At 44.9% G+C, this 23074-nt stretch overlaps 1 protein-coding gene across 7 annotated transcripts in view; it reads left to right on the top strand.

The window, feature by feature from the left end:
* Positions 1–23074, top strand: part of ELAVL4 (ELAV like RNA binding protein 4) — a 153371-nt gene that overhangs the window by 120494 nt on the left and 9803 nt on the right. For all 7 annotated transcript variants that reach the window (XM_069232693.1, XM_069232697.1, XM_069232696.1 and 4 more), the window contains 2 exons: positions 15816–15969; positions 20013–20238. In XM_069232693.1, coding sequence (XP_069088794.1) covers positions 15816–15969; positions 20013–20238 — 380 coding nt within the window. The remainder of the gene's footprint in view (positions 1–15815; positions 15970–20012; positions 20239–23074) is intronic.

Raw genomic sequence — 23074 nt, 5'->3', positions numbered from 1 at the left:
CCTTATTTAAGGTCTTAAATTTTGCCACTGAACCGGGAGCACACGAAGCCCCGACTTTCATCATTTTAATATTAGAAAGGATTTATAGGTTTATTGCAGCAATTAAATCTTTCATAACTGGGACTGCTATTAGCCTGATAAGGACTAGGGGAAGGTCTTCGCTTCAGGCATCCAGTAATAATAAACTCATTACCAGGAGATTTTAATTAGACTCGCCTCCCGGTGTTATGGCGGGAATCGTGGCTCTGAGGAATTCCTGGTCGGGTTCAGATGCACACCGCTCAGAGTGGGATTAAGAAGTGATAAACCCCGTCATTTAGAAGCGGGCTGGTAAAACCTTTGCTCATCTTTATTTTCAAAAAATGGTTCCTACATTCCTCTAGTCTGGAAGCCTTTGATGAAAAACATGGTTTAATCTCATTATAGCCTTGTGGTCGATCTTTGAATGCCACACTGGTGCGGTAAACTACCTTTAATCCGTTTATTGGCACCCTATTGCGAGTGGCCCATAATTTAGAGAGGCAATACCTCACCCAGTAAAAAAGGCAAATAACAGAAGGTGTGGTATTTAGTTGGTGCAGCTCCAGAACAGGGGACAGTGCAGTAATACCAACTCACTATAGTAGCCAGCGTGCCCGCTGCGTGAGGTTACATGGAATCGATGGGTAGCTGCAGTGAGTGAGAAGTGTGCTAGAGACCTGGATAACACAGACATCCTCCACTTCCGGTGATGGCAGGGCAGAGAGTGCCCTCGCACAAAGTAGTCCAGAGGGCCGAGGCAGTGACTGGCTCTCTCTGAGTGGGAATGGCGTATTACCCCATAGATATTAGCTCCCCCGCCCTCCTCAATGCTGTTCCCACAAGTGAAAGTAGGTCCATCGTCTGCCTGCTTCGCTTTTTTAGGTAATGCATTTTTGAAAGCTTGTGAGGCAAATCACCAGATCCTAGGACTTACAGAGCGGAGCAAAGCCATTTTCCTTTCCTGTGCACGTCCGTTTGGCCATCTGTGTTTGTAGTATCATCGAAGCATTGCTGACCACATATTTTCAAAGCCGAAGGCATCATTTGTGCCTCCAAGGGGAGGTTTGCCCACAGGCACGGAGTTCGACTAATCATAGTTTGCAAATAGTATCATGTGTCTAGAAAGTTGAAGGGCTTTTTAGTCATTTGGCAACTGATTATATATAATGAGAATGTCCTGTCAATTCTTCTTGTAGAAATGATGTGCACAGAATGTGCATAGACACGTGTGCAGCATCGCTCACAGACATTCCAGCACATTACAAACTCCTGTACAGTAAGATGGAGGAAACGGTATGAATGCCCCAGCTTTCCATAACAAATATATATACTAGTAATGGGAGACATTTTGGAAGAAGTCACCTGTGTGCATCAGTGTAATAAGGGCTTTTATAACACAGGGGACAAGCCCAAAAATATAAAAGGGTTCCATCTTTTTGATCCGTGTACCAATCTCTAAGAAGGAATTATATTTGACCACATCGTAGCACGCGTCCCTCTACATATTAGGTCACTTGCTAGAGGGTTTATGTACCTTTATTCTTTCAGGATCGTGCGTTAAACAGGTCCAACAGCATAACTTGCTATGTTGACATAAATTACCTCAGGAGACTGAAAATTAGGATACGTGAAAGCCCCATTTCTTTTCACCAGTGTAATAAAATTTCTTGAAGTGCAAACAGTTTATTACCGTTTTGACAGGACTTGACATAAAACACAATTCGAACTTGTATTTTGGAGGGAGAGCTACTTCCGTCTAGCGTTTTCAAGCGGTATAGGATCGGCCCTTGGTAACGAGAATGTTTTTGGCCTGCCTAAGAAAGGTGAATCCCAATGGAAAGTGATATCTGAAGAATCAAGTTTAAAGCGGGACATGCCCCAACTTATTGAAAGATGTTCTTTGCATTACTCTTTCTTGGAACAAATGATCACTTTATGGTTAAATTGCGAGAAATTACCGAAACTGAATGAACGGAAGGAAGTTTTACGGCACTTCTAACCAACAAGTTCCCTGCCATGAACCGCATTGATTACGAGATCAGCGGTCAGGCTTGCCAACACCACCCGGTGGCGCGTCTCTTGATCTTCTGAATCGTGCCTCCTCCCTCCTTGACGTACCGCTGATCTACACCAGCACATCCTATCATCTTGCTTGAACTTTGATGTTCTAATACGCATTGGATCCATAGAACATGAGTCTTTCTTTGAAGACAGAAGGGTCTTGACGCAGGATGCAGAATCTCACACGAGCTTGTGTTCAGCCGCGGTTCTACACGGATTCATCAGCACAGCTCCAATTGATTATTGTGTGTACTCCTCAGACAATAACATTGTAGTATCTCTGATGACTTAATTTGAGGAAGCGGGTTTTTCGCCTGGCCGAGCTTTTTTTTTCACCCATTTAATAGGATAACCATCTACAGTGTGGGCAGAGAACCTAAGTACACATACACACCACAAATGCAAAAATATATTTTTAAAACCTCGATTAAGGGATCGGCCATGTCTTTGTTTACAACACACACACTTCTCTGCCGCTGACTCTTTTTTCTGCACCTCAGACCTCTGGGGCCTGGAGTTTTCTATCCCCTGCTCCCTCTCACTTGTCTCCTGGACTGCCACTTAGGCATCAGATAAGCATGTTGCTTCTGAGCAGCCTGTGTCCTGGAAGAGGACACGCACTGGCTGGACCTAAGTAGCACAATGGAATAGAAGTTGTTTTCGGATCCTATGTGAGCGATCATAGCATGCAAGTATAATTAGGGTGACCACTTGCTTCCAGGACGTTATGTACACTGTTTCAAGTGCTGGACTTTTGTGACATCATAATGCATACTGGGTATTGTAGTCTTGTTTTGCTTCCATTGAACTAATTAGGTTAACACACCTGAAATCATTGATCTGTTGGTGAAAAGTTCAAGACTGTAAACAGTGTTTGTAATGACCTGGTATTAGGTCATCACTTTAAGTGCAATATTCCTTCAGCTGATACGGATTGGGTTAGTTTTCATTCGGAAACTTTATTCTGCAATCAGTTTACCATGCAAGGGCTTTTTTGGGTGCTTTAATACCTTAGATTTTTTTTTAATCGCTAGATTTTGATCAAGCTTTTTAAAATAGCCCCACTAATCTCACTGTCCTAAAGGCAAAAAAATGTATCACAGTTTTATTCCTGCTAAGGGCATACATAGCTGGGATGAGGATGTAGCAGTGTGCAAATCTGTTGATGGGATTAATTTACTGCAACTTCTGATACACAACTGCTTTGCTTCGGTGCATCTCAAGGGAGTAATTTCTCTTTTCAAACTCACGTTTTTATTATACATTGTGCTATTTTCAACACATGGATTGAGACGTTGGTGCTTACTGACCAAAATGACTTATGCAGCAGTAAGTCAGTGCATTTTTATCGAGGTGTCCAGTGTAGGTCTAAGACAGAAGAATCCATGCCTGGTTTCTGCATAACCACTGACCATGTAAATTAGTTCAGATCGCTATGATTCTGTTTAACTTTATTTATGTGGATATTCCAGAAAATCGGCCATAGACATGGCCCTCCTGCACCCACATTGGACAAGCCTGGTTTACATGCACCTCATCAGAGGCCTAGAAAGCGTGAAATGTTGGTGTGTGGCACTAGAAGGGCCGTCACCTGAGTTCTGTCCCTCCACCCCCTGCCTGCCACTGCAGAATCCCCTGCAGCTCAAGTGTGATCGCACAGATGCCTTCCCATGATATCATCCGGTTTACAGGCGAAGTCACACAGCCATTATCAGGGTGTGCTATGTCTGTACACCTGGTCTACCAAGAATCACGGGGGCACTCCTTAGCTCTGTGACTGACTGCCGTGCTGCATCTGGACTTAACCAGGGGGCCTGTTCTTGTCGAGGGTCCGGATCTCGTGTCCTCTGGTACAAACACCCCCGACTTCCATGCCTCTAGTAGGCCCTTGTGAGAGGACAGTGCAGACACGAGTTGAGCACCTGCGGCACACAGGTCCATGGAAGCAAACGTGTTAGCCGTTCACATCCTTTTCCATGTTGCGACGACATCTATTTATAGGCGTCAAAACGGAGAGAACTGTTGTGCGCTCTGCAGTACATCCGATTTCATGGTTCTGCTGTTGCATCTTCCCCAAGTCCCGCCTCCCTCCTTTAGACTTCTCTGATTAGCATGTTAGAACAAGCGCATCGGCGATGAGGTTCTAGGCGTGCATGGGAAAGGCATCCATTGCAGGACTCTCTTTCAGAGCTGCTACTAAACGGAGGCAGACATTGCCCCTTTAAGAGCGTCCCAGTTAGCTTGTAGGCGTTAGGTTTGTCGCTAGTTGATGCATGAATCAAAATAGGTTTCTCAGCTGAGCTAGCTTTCTTTAAAAAAAAAAAAACGTGAAAATACTTACAGGGAGTGCAGAATTATTAGGCAAATGAGTATTTTGACCACATCATCCTCTTTATGCATGTTGTCTTACTCCAAGCTGTATAGGCTCGAAAGCCTACTACCAATTAAGCATATTAGGTGATGTGCATCTCTGTAATGAGAAGGGGTGTGGTCTAATGACATCAACACCCTATATCAGGTGTGCATAATTATTAGGCAACTTCCTTTCCTTTGGCAAAATGGGTCAAAAGAAGGACTTGACAGGCTCAGAAAAGTCAAAAATAGTGAGATATCTTGCAGAGGGATGCAGCACTCTTAAAATTGCAAAGCTTCTGAAGCGTGATCATCGAACAATCAAGCGTTTCATTCAAAATAGTCAACAGGGTCGCAAGAAGCGTGTGGAAAAACCAAGGCGCAAAATAACTGCCCATGAACTGAGAAAAGTCAAGCGTGCAGCTGCCACGATGCCACTTGCCACCAGTTTGGCCATATTTCAGAGCTGCAACATCACTGGAGTGCCCAAAAGCACAAGGTGTGCAATACTCAGAGACATGGCCAAGGTAAGAAAGGCTGAAAGACGACCACCACTGAACAAGACACACAAGCTGAAATGTCAAGACTGGGCCAAGAAATATCTCAAGACTGATTTTTCTAAGGTTTTATGGACTGATGAAATGAGAGTGAGTCTTGATGGGCCAGATGGATGGGCCCGTGGCTGGATTGGTAAAGGGCAGAGAGCTCCAGTCCGACTCAGACGCCAGCAATTTGGAGGTGGAGTACTGGTTTGGGCTGGTATCATCAAAGATGAGCTTGTGGGGCCTTTTCGGGTTGAGGATGGAGTCAAGCTCAACTCCCAGTCCTACTGCCAGTTCCTGGAAGACACCTTCTTCAAGCAGTGGTACAGGAAGAAGTCTGCATCCTTCAAGAAAAACATGATTTTCATGCAGGACAATGCTCCATCACACGCGTCCAAGTACTCCACAGCGTGGCTGGCAAGAAAGGGTATAAAAGAAGGAAATCTAATGACATGGCCTCCTTGTTCACCTGATCTGAACCCCATTGAGAACCTGTGGTCCATCATCAAATGTGAGATTTACAAGGAGGGAAAACAGTACACCTCTCTGAACAGTGTCTGGGAGGCTGTGGTTGTTGCTGCACGCAATGTTGATGGTGAACAGATCAAAACACTGACAGAATCCATGGATGGCATGCTTTTGAGTGTCCTTGCAAAGAAAGGTGGCTATATTGGTCACTGATTTGTTTTTGTTTTGTTTTTGAATGTCAGAAATGTATATTTGTGAATGTTGAGATGTTATATTGGTTTCACTGGTAATGATAAATAATTGAAATGGGTATATATTTTTTTTTTGTTAAGTTGCCTAATAATTATGCACAGTGATAGTCACCTGCACACACAGATATCCCCCTAACATAGCTAAAACTAAAAACAAACTAAAAACTACTTCCAAAAATATTCACTTTTGATATTAATGAGTTTTTTGGGTTCATTGAGAACATGGTTGTTGTTCAATAATAAAATTAATCCTCAAAAATACAACTTGCCTAATAATTCTGCACTCCCTGTAAAAAGCGAGTCACCATTATATCTGACAACCTCGTTTTATTCATGCCAGTGGCCGCCGGGGATGTTTGAAATTGGTGGGGTGTAATACGTGCCAGGAGCTCACCTAATTTTTCAAACTTTGCCTTGAGTGTTCCCCATATGTTAAAGATTACCATCATTGTGTCTATTGCAGCATTACCTCCCGTCCCTCCCTCGCCTTCCTTTTAACCAATGAGGCCTCCTGCCTCCCCCCTAGACCCTCCCTTCCCCTTTCAAAAACCCCCCCCACCCTTATCCCCTCCTGTTCTTTTGTCTAGCCCACGCTAGACGGTTTTCTTTCCCTTTCTTACCTGCACGGCGGGGCCTGGAGGTCGTCGATGGAGGCACTCCTCGGGACGCGGTGCTCCGCGAGGAGTGCTACGGCTGGGTCACGTCTTGAGCGAACGGCATGGCTGCTCGAGAGGCGTGTACTGGGGGCCGGCTGACGGGGTCAGCCGGCCCTCTGTGGCTGGGGCGTTAGTTTCCGGGTTTCCGCGCCGCGGAGCCGCGAGGACCGAGGAACTTCAATTTTTGGATGCTGGTCAGGTAGGACGGGCGTTCTGCCCGTGGTTTTTTGGATTTTTACAAGGATTGTGACCTTTTTAGGGTTTGGTGGAGCCCTGTTAGGGTGGACCAGGGTCCTATATGTAGGGTAGTGTTTTGGAATGAAAGGCAGTGTTATTTTGGTTACCATGCCTAAAGCTCCAGCAAAGAGACGTGGTTGTCTCTTCTTCCTCCTCGGAGGTGGGAGGGGAGGGTAGCATTGCTCTTCCTGAGAACCCACAGGTACCTGGCAGGGGTACTCCCCTCATGTCTAGTGAGGAAGTGCAGGATATGGGTGAAATGGCTGTCACCAGGGCACTGCAAGCTGGCGTGGCCAGGACTGATCAGTCTAAGCGTGCGCACTCATCGGTAGCGGCAAGGAAATCCTCATCGGAGAGTGAGGATGAGGCCCCATCAACGTCATCTGGGGGGAAATAGGTTTCCAGAAGAGGTAATGTGGGAAGTGATGACACATGTTCGGGACAGTTTAGGTTTCCCTGTGTTTCAACCTACAAACTCAGAGTCTCATTTATTTCCTCAAATATCAGACGCCTTTTATGTTTGCCATGCCTTTCCAGGGACCTGTGAAGGATATGGTGTTTCGTGAGTGGAAGGATGTGGAGAAGGCTCAGGTTCCACGATTCCTTCAGAAACTTTACTTACTTGAGGGTGAGGGGGTTTTTCCTCCTTCAATACGCCTGGACTCTATTCTGGCTACTCTAATTGGCAAAACGGCAGTCAATCCGGAGGATTGTGTGCCTACGTATGCCACAGACCGTAAAGTGGATTCAGGTCTTAAGAGGGCTTTTGCGGCGGAGAATCTGGCGCTGAAGGCAGGGATTTATTCTGCTTATGCGTCACAATCATTGGTTCAAAGCTTTGATAAACTGGCGGTGGCTGTACAGGAAGGGGCGGAGTGTTCGGAGCTCCTGGCTGGTATGGAACAGCTGGCCAGATTATTGGCGGATGTGTCTTCAGATATAGTCCGTACTTCGGCTCTGGCATCTGGGTCTTTGATTGGGGCTCGTAGGTCCCTCTGGTTGCGTTCATGGGAGGCTGATCCAGGGGAAACGGCGGCCTTGTTGAGACTGCCGTTTGAGGGTTGTAACTTGTTTGGAGAACTATTACCATCCATACTTTCCAAGGCGTTTAAGGAGCGGAAGCATGCCTTACCTTATAAAGGGGTTTCTTCTTCGGGTAAAGGGTGGAAGAAGCATTCCAGATCTTCTCCTACTAGGGTTGCTAAATCCTTTTCGTTTAGGAGACGGCGTTTTCATCCGCGTTTTTCACCTAAGAAGTCTACTCCTGAGACCCGGGGTGGTTTCAAGAAGGGGTCCTGGCATTCGCTGTGGGCCTGGCAGCGGGCCGGTTGGGGGATGACTGTGTCACTTTTTTTCAGCTTGGGAGGACAGTGTAACCGATCATTGGGTACTAGACATGGTGACCAATGGTTATGTCATAGATTTTGTGGCGGTTCCTCCAGATTCCGGGGTGCATCCCACACCTCTGCCTTCAGAGGGGTCTTGGAGTGGAGCATTATTGGACGGAGTGCGGGACTTACTGGTCATGGGGGCCATTTCCCATGTTCCGCTAGACGACCGAGGTCAGGGCACTTATGCGGTCTTGTTTCTTGTGCGGAAAGTTTCAGGGGGATTTTCAACCAGTGCTCAATCTGAAGGAGGTGAATACCTGGATCAGGACAGTGCATTTCCGCATGCTGTCCATTCGGACTATTTTTCCATTGGTCAGGCAAGGGGATTTTCTGGTGTCACTGGATCTGCCGGATGCTTACCCACACGTACCGGGGGGCATGGTCCTCTCAAAAGTTCCTGAGGTTTGCTGTGGGGCAGGATCATTTCCAGTTTTGCGTTCTGCCTTTCGGTCTGAAATCTTCTCCCCGAATTTTCAGGAATATGCTGGCTCCTCTAGTGGCTTTGCTTCATTCAGAAGGGGTGTTTCTGCACCCTTATCTAGTCGACATTTTGATTCATGCCCATTCACGAGACCTTTTGCAGAGGCAGGTGGCCCAAGTTCTGGGGGTCCTGCAATAACACGGGTTTTTGATCAATTGGGTGTAATCAGACTTTGTGCCGTCCCAGGATCTGGTTTTTCTAGGGGCTCGGTTTCAGCCTATTCCAGGGTTGGTGACTGTGTCCGAAAAGAGGTTGGATGCTCTCCAGGCTTTGGTAAAGAAGGTATGGTTACTGTCTGATCCCCGAGCTCTTCTATGGTTGCGACTGCACATTTGGCGTTAGTGATATTTTGGGTTCTTGGGCACGTTTCCATCCCCTGTGCTTGATGACGTGGTTCTTGAGTAGGTGGGATCCAGGGTCCGGTTCTCTGAAGGACGGGGTTCCAGGGTCCGGATTGATTCACAGAGAGTTGCAATGGTGGTTGGATGCAGACCACCTGAGGGTAGGGGTGTCTTTGTCACCTCTGAGACCCGTGGTGGTGACGACGGATGCCAGCCTCTCCGGTTGGGGGGCATGGATGGGGTCAGCTCAGATTCGGGGGTTTTGGTCCCCTCGGGAGGCGAGTCGGTCATCTATTTGGCGAGAATTGCGGGCTATATTCCTGGCTCGGGTCCATTTCCAGGATTCCCTGAGGGGGTTGGCGGTTCTGGTTCGCACAGACGACTTAGTGGCCGAGGCTTATGTCATTCGGCGAGAGTGGTAAATGTTCGGGCGGATCTACTGAGCAGAGTGATTCCTTCCTCTCAACTTTTCTCTCTCCGGAGGTCTCTGTTTCGGCATCTGGTTCGGCTTTGGGGTCTTCCAGTGCTGGATGTGTTTGCGTCAGTAGAGAATGCGATAGTGGAGTGCTTCTGCTCCCGGTTTCGGTGTCCCCAAGCATGGGAGGTGGACGGGATGTCATGCCCTTGGCCGCAGGGCCTTTTATATGCGTTCCCTCCGTTTCAACTATTCACGTTTCTGTTAGGTGCCAGTGGCTTTGAGGTCTACCTTGCTGGCTTCATGGAGACGTTCAACTTTGCTTTCTTATGGTAGACAGTGGAAGGTGTTTTCGTCTTGGTGCTTAAGTCGTGAGTCGGATCCTTCCTGCGCTTCTCTCTTTGAGGTGATGCAGTTCCTGCAGGACGGTGCTCGTTTAGGATTGTCAGTGGCTTCTCTTCGGGTACAGTGGGCGGCTATTCAGGCATTTAGGGACCATGGCGTAATCTTCAAGTTGAAGGGCGATTGATGCCTGGATTTTTTCAGGGGCATATTAATTTATTTCCTCGCCCGGTACGTTCTTTTCCCTCATGGGATCTGTCCTTGGTTTTGGATGTGTTGACGGGGGCCCCTTTTGACCCATTGGGGGACTATGATTTGCGACGTCTATCTTTGAAGACGTTCTTTTTGGTCGCCATTACTTCGGCTCGTCGGTTGGGGGAATTGGGGGCATTGGCATGTTCCTTTCCCTTTTTGTAAGATTTTTCCCGATAGGGTGGTTCTGGTTCCGGTGCCTTCCTTTATTCCAAAAGTCAATTCTTCGTTCCATTCCAGGCAGGCGGTCATCCTTCCTTCATTTTGTCCGGATCCCTCATCTGGGGAGGAGGTCCGTTTGCATTTGTTGGATGTACGTAGGGTTTTGTTGGAGTATCTGCGGGTGGTGGCTCCTTTTCGTACAGGGGATTCACTGTTTGTTACTTTTGGTCCGGCGCGCTAAGGTGAGAAACCTTCCACGGCTTCCTTGAGTCGGTGGGTTCGATCTTTGATTCTGTTGGCCTATTCCTTGAAAGAGGTGGTTCCTCCTCTAGGGATTCAGGGGAGGTCTTCCAGAGGCATGACGGCGACGGTGGCAGAGCTTCAGGGGACTTCAGTGGTGGAGATTTGCAGGGCCGCCACTTGGGCTTCTCCTTCGGCGTTTGTGCGTCATTATAGGCTATCGGACTTGGGTGGTTTGGAGTCGGTGTTTGGTCACCGGGTCTTATCCTCTATGAGATAATGTTTGGGATGTTCTTGGTGCAGGATATTAACTAAGGGTCTTGCAACTCGATGTCCGTCTCCTGTGTGTTTTTCTTGCTATGTCTCATTGGTTAAAAGGAAGGCGAGGGAGGGACGGGAGGTAATGCTTCCATTTTCTTACGATAATGGCATTACTCCTAGTCCTACTCCCTCGCCTTCCTTTTCCGTTCCCTCCCACCCTCCCGGTACGGACTGTCCGAGTTGCGGCTTGGGCTTGGTTTTTGTACAGGAGGGGATAAGGGTGGGGGGGGATTTGAAAGGGGAAGGGAGGGTCTAGGGGGGAGGCAGGAGGCCTCATTGGTTAAAAGGAAGGCGAGGGAGTAGGACTAGGAGTAATGCCATTATCGTAAGAAAATGGAAGCATTTTGTTAGGTGTCCCCCCTTAATTAAAAAATTACATATAGGATTCCAGTACCAGAATGTTGCCAATGATAGTACCCATAAAACATGGGTGGGCTGCAGGTCAACAAGTACCTCCACTATTTCAGGACCACCATTATATAATGGTTTGGTTCCCCAACCCCCTTCTTAACCCCCAATATGCCAAGACTGCCCTCTCTGAGACAAACAGTTACCTCCATTATGCCAGCAACAGCATTATGTGTTGGTGTACCCTTATGTCAGGTATTACTTCCAGTATTTCAGGGTCAGCATTTTGCCATGGATGCCCCCAAGCCAAGAACCTCATCCAATGTGCACGCTGCAGCTTTTTTTCCACAGGTGCGCTTGTGCCCAGAATTACTTCCAGTATGTCACGGCCTGCATTTTGCCATAAATATTCTTCTTTGTGCCAAGGATTATTTCCAGTATGCTAGCGGCAACAAGTTATCTTGAGTGCCACCATAAGCCCAGTATTATATTGAGTATGCCATGGCCCGCGGCAGACTCACAATGACAAAACACACAAACTGTATTTTACAATCACTCTGTTCTCCCTTACTCATTCACACTCTGCAACGGTTTACTTTCCTTTTAGCTGAGTCCCTTTAACTTGTCTATCAGTGCGGGTTACTTTTCCGAATGTACCGTTCAGCCTTCACTATGGTAGATGAAAATGCAGAGGCTATCTGAGTGCCTAAAGCCTTTTTTCAAAAGGATATGTTCTCTGACGTGAAGCCATCCAGCTTATTTAAAAAGTTGAAACCATGAAGATCTCAAAGCTGACGTGGGCGTTTATCTTCTGTGCGTTTATCGTAACATACATAGCATATTTAACGTGGCGCCGGGGCACTGGCCTTGGCACTGAAGATGAAGGCTCCTACCACTCAGCATCCGATAAATTTGCTCAAATATTTTATGGGATCATGTTCGATGCTGGCAGCACCGGAACCCGAATTCACATTTTCAAATTTACTCACACAGCGAAAGCCCTGATGAAGTCCTTAAGAGATTAACTTCTCATGGGATGAAACACGTGTTGGCTGTTCTGTACTATACTTATGGAGAGTTCCAGACATTGAGAATAAAATCTGGACTCTGAGATGAACATGAGTCGGTGATTGATTGACTAAGAAGACTGGATACATCAATAACTCCTAATTAGGAATATCATGAGTGCTCTGACACCTGTTCTTTTTTTTTAGCGGCAACAAGTTATCTTGAGTGCCACCATAAGCCCAGTATTATATTGAGTTCTCCCTTACTCATTCACACTCTCAATTACTCATTCATCCTCCCACTCACTATTACACCCACATGTACTCATACAGATTCTCACTCACTCACAGAGGCACACTTTCACACTCACTGACTGGTCCCTAGTGCAACAGTATTTCCTCTCCCTCTCAAACATTCCCTCCTGCGCAATCCAGACATTCACCTACGGAGTGCAGTGTTTTGGTCGCGCCTTAGCCCTCTCCTTCTCCTGTCACCGGGAGCCTTGAGGCGAGGCCGGGAGGGACAACCTGCGCACTGACAGTGTGCATGAAAACACCAAACCTGTGTTTTCATGTACACTAAGAGGAATTGTAGCAGGGGCAGTAAGTGGCACCTCACAGGAGGCAGGGCTGCGCCCTGGAGCTTCCCATCCTCATACATTTTGTGTATGTTGTTTGCTCACTTGGCTGGCATTCACGGGTAGCAAAGTAATGCAACCATGTTCTAAAATTATTTTTGCAATATCATGCATGTTTAGTAGTGAAGACACACACATCACCATGGTGATCGTCTATTTCATGGGCTGTGCTTAGCTCTCAAAATTGCTTCTGATTCAGAGCGCAGAGGTTGTCAAGATAACACTTATTTTGTAAATGATGTGTTTCCGTTTTTTTTCTTTGTTTTCTTTTTTTTTTGTTAAGTGTTGTGGTAAACCATGAATTGGGTATACATGCGCCCACCAGTAGATAAAAATGCAAAATGTAGCTCTTCAAGTTTATAATGGTGCAATTTAATTAATTCAGATACGGGAACGCATGCATCCCGTTTCCTATCCTAAACTGATGTTGGCACTATCCCAACGTTATCCTGAACATCTCTGTGAGCAATCCTTGAGGAGATGTTTGTTGAGGTGGTAATCAGCCCTGTAACACCTTAATACTGTCTAATTTCTCATCCAATATTTTTACAAATGCTTAGCAAGGTGAAGACTCTGATTCAACAAATCCAGTGAACAAATGAGCCCATCGCTCTGCTTTTCTCTACTGTGTTTATGTTGGAGTTTGAAGAAGCCTTGACTCTTAAAAAAAAAATGGACACCGTCCATATGATGTTGGTAGTCCTTCATAGTCTACTTTGTTGGGCTAACAACACCAGTGGCAGTGGGAAGTGCAAAAGAACAGATCTACTGCCTGCAGCACAGTTCAAAATCCTTGCATTCCTGGATCTAGAACTAATATACATCCTCATCATTGCATATTTGTAAAGAGGCAACATATTAAGAGAACTCTCAGAAAAAAAAGTAGTTCAAGGCGGAGGGACGGCAAAACAGTTTAATTTTTGTTACTTGAACGGTCATCTGCCTGTCAGTCAAGGTGGCATGTCACAATTATTAAATACTCTTTCTAGTTGACTTTAAGTGGCCTTGGCTTTTCTTGTTATTAAAATGTGTCTTTATTATTCCTAGCTACCCAGTTAAAGCATTGTGCAAATGCCCCTTGTCTTTTTATCTGTTTAGTCCCCTGCCTGATGATTCATGTTAGCACTTGCAGACTGCTGCTTACAAGGCATTGCCTTCAGCCAAGAGCAGTGCTCTTATTTATACCATTTTAAATCATCCCTGCAACCCTGGAATCTGTGCAAAAGCAGTTCTCCATAAATCCTTTAATAGTGGACTGAGGGCATATGTCGGCTGTAATTATAACTTTGTGAACAGGAACAATGCAGATAACAGGAAAATAAAAATTGAAACCCGGTATAGGCAGTGGTCCTACTCTTAAAAAATGAAATTGCAAGCTTAATTTTTTCTTTTTTAACACATCCTGTTTTCTTTTAAGGAAAACATGCTGCATTTAAAAAAACAAAAAGGTTGCTTTATTAAAAAGCAATCACAGACATGGTGGTCTGCTGACCTCAGCAGGTCACCATCACTGTGATGGCTGCGATTCCTATTGGGTCTCATAGTACAACCTACCTCATTAATATGCATAAGGTAGGTCTGTTTGCTAATCGCTAATGAAACTCAGAAGAGTTTCATACATTAGGAATACCGATCTCCTAATTGCTATTCAGAGAGAATCACAATTAGGAAATTGGTATTCCCAATGTTTGTGCATCTGGCCCCAAGCTACAGGAGAGTCCACGAAAAGGATTGGATACACAGTACCAATACGGAACCAAGTGAAACCTACGTCACTACGGCCCAGTGGGGCAGACAAGCGATCTTCATTCTTATGTGGAAAGTCGCAAGAAAGGAAAGATGGCTATAGATGCAATTTAGCATTTCCTAAATAGTGATTACATAGAAATCGCTATTTAGGAAATGCAAAATGATATGTATCAAAATACCAATTTACTAATAGTGATTCCTACAAAGTAGGAATTGCTATTAGGAAATCGCAATTTAGAAGTCCCATGCCATTTGTGACAATGGGTCGGTTTTGCATTTCCAAATAGCAATTTCCTACAAGGAAATTGCTATTTTGGAAATGCAAAACCAAGGATGGCTATGGGCAAAAGGCCCCCCCGTAATGCACCCCACAAATAGTGGTGCACATGTAGAGCACACATATGCCCAAGGGGCATGTGTGTGCTCTATTGCACTTAAAAAAAAATCATCTTTGGAATTTAAAAATTACACATGGTTACCTTCACTTGTGATGGTAATTGCATTTCCTAAATGCCTAATTCTCATTTAGGAAATGTTTTGTTCATCTGATTAGGAATCGCAAATTAGTAATTCCTATATGCAATTTCCTATTTAGAGAATCACAGACTGCGATTTCTAGTGGGGAGAAATTGCAATTTGCGATTCCCTAATGGGCTTTGTACAACTGAAAAACCCATTTAGCATTTCTTAACGGCGATTCGGACTGTTAAGAAATGCTAAATAGCTTTGTACATTTGGCTCCCTGTGTAGTAACCAAAGAGCAAAACCACAAACTACAGATACCTGCCAGTAGAACAGGGAGAAGAGCAAAAGCACACAATCTCCTCAAGAGGACACATATATTGGGAGTATTGAAACCTGTAAAACGGTAACAGGAATAAACAGCAGCAAGATTCCACCAGCAATACAAGATTAAGTTTAATAATACACAAGTATGAGTTGTGGTGGAAGGACTTAAGACCAAACCCCCTTTCAGGAGCACCATCCATTGAGACAGCCTTGACCAGGTGCTGAGACCTAAGAGCACCAGAAGACAGCGAAATAGTGATCATTGTTTCATAACAAGGAAACCATGAACCACTATAATGTATACAGAATATCCGTATCTAGCATGTTCATGTGTCTACCTCTGTAGTGAGTGCTACATTAATGGTCTGCATTGACACTTAAATAGTTCCTGTTTTTTGCAGACTGTATTGTTTATGTATAGCATCTTCCCTAGGCTGCAAACGCTAATATGCAGGAGTGTGCTTGTATGGGGTGCCTTCAGATCAGGTTATCTAAATCTACTGAACAGTACTACTGGGGCACTTTAGCACAGTAGATAATAACATGGATACTCAAGTAAAGATTTGACGTGAGTATGGGGGAGTGGATAAAAAATGCATAGTTACGAAGGAAAAATGTAATCAAAAGTTTACTTTTATGAATTCATAACACAGTTGCAAATTCTTAGAGCAGAGACAATATCTCTGCCCTCTTGGTGATTTTGAGAATTTTCAGGATGTCTGAAGAGTGACTCTCCTTTCCATTCCTCCAGGTATCATATGCTCGTCCCAGCTCCGCCTCAATCCGGGATGCTAACCTATACGTAAGCGGCCTTCCAAAAACAATGACCCAGAAGGAACTTGAGCAGTTATTTTCTCAATATGGACGTATCATCACCTCACGAATTCTGGTCGATCAAGTAACAGGTCAGACAGTTTGATTTCTGTATTTTGGAATGTCTCATGTTTAAAACCTGTAATTGTCTCTCTCTAGTTATGAAACATAATGGAAAAACCAAGCATTGCTGTGCTCTGGGTGTAGCTTTAAGGTTGGGCAGGAGTACCTCTGGTAGTATCCCTTACAGACACCATCCCACTCTGTCACATGTCCTGCCAGAGATGCTTCTGTGGGAATTCATAACATGTTTTATTTTTAAGGTGCACATAATGCGTAGTGACCTCCAATGTCTACATGGGGTAATTACACCACTCTGTTGTTTGTACCAGAAACCATCATATGTACATGCATTGAGTCCAGTAACTGTGTGCACACTAGACCCACCTCTGTATATGTTACCTGCATGTCATCCTCAGTTTAATTTTTTCCTTCTAATCTTTAAACTGCTGCAATGAGAAAAGTAGGCACTCGTATGAAGTTTCCACAAAGACATGTCCCAGCGAGGTGTACCACGGGTAGCAGTGTCAGCAGCTTGAGTTGATTGCACATCTGCATAATTATTAATAGTGGCCTGCTCAGGGGCATCTTAATCATCCATAGCACAATACCCACAGCCTTACAACAGGCAGAGATGGGGCCAGATGATCTGCGCAGGTTGTCTTCAGGGTGCTACCTGCGGAGTACCATATTCGGTTTTAGACTACTGGCAGATGTTATGGGGAGCTTCTCCCACAAGGGAGGCTTATTGCTTCAGGCTCTCTTGCACTTACTCTCCTCTGTGTGGAAGATAAAGGCGAAGATGGAGCGCTAACTGCACAGCTTGGCAAGGAGAAAGTGTTTTAGGTAACTTTTCAATCCAGCTGTGTTTTATTTTGTTTATAGTCTTTCTATAGATAATGGCAAATCCCAAAGAAAGGGCAAACCTGGGAAATATGAGCCTGTTGTTAACTCTCACACTCACCACAAGCTACTCCTTTAAAGAAGCAATGAGCTTTATAAAACATCCCAGGGATAGTATTTAAATATCCATAGCAAGCAATACTTTAATTGTTCAATGCCCTCACCACCATTTTTGTCTCACAATCTTTGCTTCTGTCAGATTTCAGTGTTTTAAGAAGTTGTAGCGTATCATGTTACTGTGGATGCTGGCAAAGGCACATGTGCAAAAGTACAGAAGGACACACTAGAAAATAACACTTTGGGATGCTCCTGTCTCATTTTTTCATTGCACATATGTCTGATACCCAACATCTCAGAGGTAGAACCATGCTCTTCGGTAGCTCCTACGGGCACGCAGCTCACAGCAGCCATCTACCCACGTCCACCCTCCCCGCACCTCAGCTCGGCTAAAGCATCCAGCTCGATCTGTGTTTTGGTGGTGTGACCCCACAATTCAGCTCCATTATTTACACTGCCAGGACACAGTCAACAGAGGAGTTGCTGGATGCTGAATCTAAATCAAAGAGAGGATCAGGAACAAGCACGTAGCCTATTGATTCAATGTTCACTCAAGGGAGAAGCAGCAAAGTTTAACCAAATGCCGTAGTATCCTAGCTGGAACTGAGCATTTGTGCTGGACAAGCACTGTCGATTTGCAGTACATTTGAGCACCAGTGATGTTTTTGGCATGTACAGTATGGCAGGAATAACAGCACAGTTGGCTGGGTCCAAACTGGGGTGGCATTGTGCGCAAAAGGACAATGGATTAAACCCAGATCTGTGACTGGGGGTTAGTGTTTGGAAAGTTTTTGTCCATCATCCTTTTTTGTTGCTTAAGCCACTCTAAGTGGCCAGGGTATAGCCATACTTGGCTCTGTGTGCTACTGGATTCAGGCTAGACTGGCCGATGAGGGGTGATACCCTGAAACCAGTCCCAGGATGCTTGATTCCGTCAAGGGAGGACCTTGCCTGGAAGTTCGGACTGGACCGTTCCCATAGGGAGCAGGGTGAAGACTGATTTGCATATGGCTGGGTCCGAACTGAGGTGGCGTGGTGAGCAAAAGAACAATGGATTAAACCCAGATCTGCGACTGGGGGTGAATTTTTGAAAAGTTTCAGCACTCTGTCCATCATCCTTTTAACAGGTTAACAATCTAGTAATCAGGAGTTACGTACCTAGGCATATGGTTCGTTAATGCTCCCAATGTTAATCGAGAACATGACGACTCTTACTTAGCACACTGAAGTGCTGTGCATGCAGTAAAGGGGTGGTGAAGGGGCAAGAGAGAAGGCAGCTATTCAGCTATCTCAGGCCAACAGGGAGTTTGTCCCAGGCCAGCAGGGCCTGGACCCTAAAGACCCTTTTTCCTAATGCATCAAACTAAGGTATGGAGGTGAGCAGGAGCACCTCCGAATCATTCAGTCTTATTTTCCTGTTGAGGTGACATTTTACACCCGTGGAGTTTGCTCTGCAGGCCCCACATAGATTCTTGAACCTCACAGAGCAAAGTGTAAGCTGTCCAGGGGCTGGGTGTGTGGTTTGGCATTCCACATAAGTGGGCCATCTGCATCTACGTGATCAGAATGGTCGGTCCTGCCTGCATCCAGCTACCCTAATCTGAGCTAGCATTTACCACAAGCCCACCACCATTTTGTGAAATCTCTTGGCGGGTCACTACAAAAGGTCTCTTGGTTTGATGCAGTTGGCAACATTTTTTTTACACATTTCAGATTTGTGGTTGCGAGGTTACTAGTCATAGCTGCTATTCTTGCTGAAGCAATGTCCAGTGTAGCCAGCCATTCTGAGTAATTAGTTTGTTAAAGTCGAAATATCTGATTCGGGCACTCTCAAATTAGAGGAGGCCAGATTTAGATAAATCTCGCACTGCCAGGACCGACCCTCCCACAAATAACAATTACTTCTTATGCTGTCGTCTGCTTCCTGGGGAGGTTATAAAACCCTTGATTGACGTCGGCTGTACGGAGCCTCCGAACACCAGCTAGAAACCCACTCTCTTCAGGGTTTTCCAGCTCCCTTTGTGTGTGTCGCTATGTTGTATCGGCTCTTCACAGGGAAACTTTGTGAGGACATAGTGGCGTCGTCTAAAATGGCGCTCATGCCGACGTCAGGTGTTGGTGCAAACCATGGTAGCTGGAAGGGAGTAACAGCTGTCGACAGGCCACGCTAAACAGTTACGTGAGATCCTTTTTTATCACAGGTAAAGATTATCAACATTATATTGTGAGATGTTTACCGGTGAGTTTCTTGAAGTTAAACGTGGCTGGGAAGGACCATCTGCTTCTGGATTATATGATGTGCGGGACGAACATATACTATCTCTATTTTTAAAACATGAATTTCTATGGACCTTTAATTATTTATGAATATTTAACTCTTGCAGGTGTATTTGTTCGTTACTGAGGACACGTTTGACAGTAAATACATGTGTATTTCTATACACAGAATTGTTTTGCGTCATTCCACAATATTGTATCACGTGCAGTAGTGTTCATGGATCTCTATTGTTGTGCACACAGGAGTTGTGGTACCGTGTGGACACATTTCTTTTTGTACAATATATTTTTTTTACCTTAAACACACGTGTTGTGGTACTGCCCATTGAAGTCCTCCAGAAAATGCATTTACCTTACTGTACAAACGGAGGTTACCGTACCCCTGGCTCTACTACTGTCCACAAACATTTGTGAAACGCACACATTTGGGTTACAACACAAACAGATGTATAGCTCAAAAATATTACTTATAGCACACACCTTTGTGTGTTCTGATAGAACAGCAATATATGTGTTGTAGCATAAGTAGAAATACATTAGCATGTATTTGTGTACTTTAATGCATGTAGTTCAGACTCAAACAAATGCACTTGATTAACTATGCACAACTTCAAGGACTAACGTTAGAAAAAAAGAATTCCAAAATATGTTTTACCACTAGATATTCCTTTAAATGCAAATCACTTTATCGCATGTGCCACCTATCCTTCAGTGAAGTGATGCTGATTGAAAGTACCACAGGTACACCTTCAACCACCAGTGACCTCCCTTTGTGATTTGCAGCCTGTGTCGTACCTTCATGAAACTGTGCTGAAGGCTTCCTTTTTCCTACCCTCAGGTGTGTCACGAGGAGTGGGATTCATCCGTTTTGATAAGAGGATAGAAGCAGAAGAAGCCATAAAGGGACTTAATGGTCAGAAGCCTAGTGGTGCTACAGAACCAATTACTGTGAAGTTTGCCAACAACCCTAGCCAGAAAACAAGTCAAGCGCTCCTCTCGCAGCTGTACCAATCCCCCAACAGACGCTACCCGGGCCCGCTGCACCACCAGGCCCAGAGATTCAGGTAAGAACCAGAAAAGGGTGGGAGCTCCTTTGTGTGATATATAAATATATAACACAGACATTGGGGCATACAATCCCTGTATAAAAGCCAGTCTCTAAGGGCCAGATGTACGAAAGGATTTTACTCATTCTGTGTCTATGGGAAAAAGCTTTCGTACATATGGCCCTAATTTCCTTATTACAGTCCAATTGTGACCTTTCTACTATAGATGTCATTTAGGTGCCGCCAGGGCTTGCAGTGCGACCCCTGGCTCGCTCTCTGCTTCCCCTGGCACGGCCTTTGCGACGCCTGACTTCTGAGATGGCAAATTCAGTGTCAGGAACACAGTGGCAGCTCGTCCTTATAGACTCAGTTGGGGCTCCACTCTGTGTTTTTTCTGTCACTTTTTACTACACTAAAAGGAAATAATAGTGTATTATTCACGATCAGTGTAATAAAAGTGGAGTACAGTAAGTTGGAAGATGCCGTTCCATGGCAGGTAAGAAAGAAAATGCTCTTAAATGTATGTTGTGTGCATGCTTGCGGCTGAGTCAGTGTATATGTGAGAGAGTGGATGCAAGTGTGAATTTGTGTATGAGTATGTGTATATGAGAGAGAGTAGAGCTCAAAGGGCGTGTGATGTCACTTCTGCTACCCCTGGCATTTCGGTGAATTGCCGTCCATGCTTTCTAGTTGTATGTAATATCGAAATTGCATAGCTGCTCAACTGTAAAAACTTAAGGTACTTCGGTTTTGACATCACAGTGCCTGCTGCCAGAGCTATAAACCAGGGCAAAAGGCAGGTCACATAGCATATTTACAGCCACAGTTTGAACAAGGTGAACAGCAACTGACTATTGTTTTTCATCTGTTTTTCAAAAACTATCTGAAAGCATATATTTGTGACATTATGTTTTCCCCTGCAGGTAATTGGTAGAAAGGTAGACTCTTTGCATGATCCTGCACATTCTGAGCCACAGCATGTTTTTAACATGCTTTACATTCAACTGATTATTGTATTTATTTGCAAAAATTAGTAACTGCTTTTTGGTGTGTTAAATTTCTCAGCACAGATTCTGCTTTTATTGTTGTCTGCAATGAAGAAAGATATCAACTATTTAAGTGGTTTATGGGAAGGGCGATGGTTTGCAAAGTATTATAAGGAATAAAATATCCTCTCTCATACATTAAAAGGATATTGCAAGTTACCTCAAAATTTCGTGACTTTATAAAGAAATCTGCCTAGAGCCTTGTTTCTCTACATGGTCACAGAACTCCTCATTGACTTGCAATATACTTATAATGTACAGCAAGGGCTACTTTATCCTGCACATTTTTTAATGAGAAACAGAGCCTGTTGTGTGTGCAGATGCTTGTCATTACCAACATAGGTTTTCCAGTAGCAACTCATGCCCTCTCAGATCTGAAAATAAGAGCTCAAGCTGAGAAAATAATTTTGAGTGTAGCTATGCAGTATAAGAATTAAACATGCCTCCACTGGTTTTTGTTTTATATCTAAATTAATTGTCCCGCATTTTTATGGAGGCAGGATTGATTGTCTTGCTTTGATATGAAAAAGTTGCATGTTTGTCCTTTACGTATAAAAATAATACTTTATCGCACAATATAGTGCTTGGTGTCCTCAATGCAATGCTTCCTGCCACGGTTGTGGCAGACACGAGTACTACAATTATCATAAGGGATATGAAAGCGAGGGCGGGAGGTCGGACGCTCTCCATCCTCTTCTAACCTCTGGAATTTTCCACCACTGATACTTTGAGCAAGAGAGAACCGTATTCCCCTTTGAACTCAAGCAAATACCTATTTTCCTCTACTAGAGACTCCATAGGAACTCTGGGCATGCACAGAACCATAATGCCATCTCAGTGGCATAAGGGAGCTGCAGAAAGGCTTTAAACCCAAATATAACATGGATCGGTTTTATCGTCTTTATTGCCAACATGTAGATCCTTCGTGCCTAATTCTGTCTTGGGACTCTTAAAAGCTGAAATCTAGCATGAGCACCTGGAGACCTTGCTGTGCAGAGTTCAGCTGGGTACAGTGGAGCTCAAAAGGTAGCTTTGAAAGAGCGCTGCACTGCTGCGTCAGCCACCAGTAAAGGAAGTGATCACAGACGCCCCTAATGGGGTGCTGTTTATAGTATGCAGCACTGCGTGGCCAAGGAGAGTACAGAACAGCACATTGGGGGTCATGCACTTTGATCAACAGAGTATTGCAGAATCTTTCCCTGATTGTGTCCATGTTCAGAGTAGGATAGGAGCAAATTTGCCAGTGCCGGCTGCCACTGATCAGGGGGTGGGGGGAGGAAATAAATAAATAAAAGAAAAAAAACTCTTACCTGTTTCGTACGGAGAAAGGTTCATCTCCACCGCTTGTGTACATCAGACTCCCCTCAGCCAATCACCGCACTGCTGTCACCAGCATGACAGCAGCACAGTGATTGGTATGAGCGGCCTGGTTCGGCGCTCACATAGGGAGTGGCACCCAGTGCACTTTCTCCTCCTAGTTGTGCAATACAGCCGGGAGAAGTTATGCAAAGTGCGCATGTCTGTTTGGCTGGCCCAACACGGCCGGCCAGACAGATATGTAATTATGGTGCACAAACCACTCCTCTCTCCCCACCCAGGCTCAGCTGAAAAAAAAAATGATAATAACAATGTGTTATTATAATTTTATTTCTTCTTCACCTGCTGAAAGCAGTGGGGTGACGCTCCTCTGCCTTGGCGCAGAAGCCGCCCTTGAAATTCGTAAGCAATTATGGACATACCTGTATGGTTTGTGCCTGCACGTTTGTGGTCTGAGCAACTACATTCATGGTGCCATATGAGCAAAGCAG

Source organism: Pleurodeles waltl, chromosome 4_2, assembly GCF_031143425.1.
Source record: "Pleurodeles waltl isolate 20211129_DDA chromosome 4_2, aPleWal1.hap1.20221129, whole genome shotgun sequence".
Lineage (NCBI taxonomy): Eukaryota > Metazoa > Chordata > Amphibia > Caudata > Salamandridae > Pleurodeles > Pleurodeles waltl.
The sequence above is the reverse complement of the archived record's forward strand: the minus strand, read 5'-3'. Positions and strand labels throughout refer to the sequence as shown.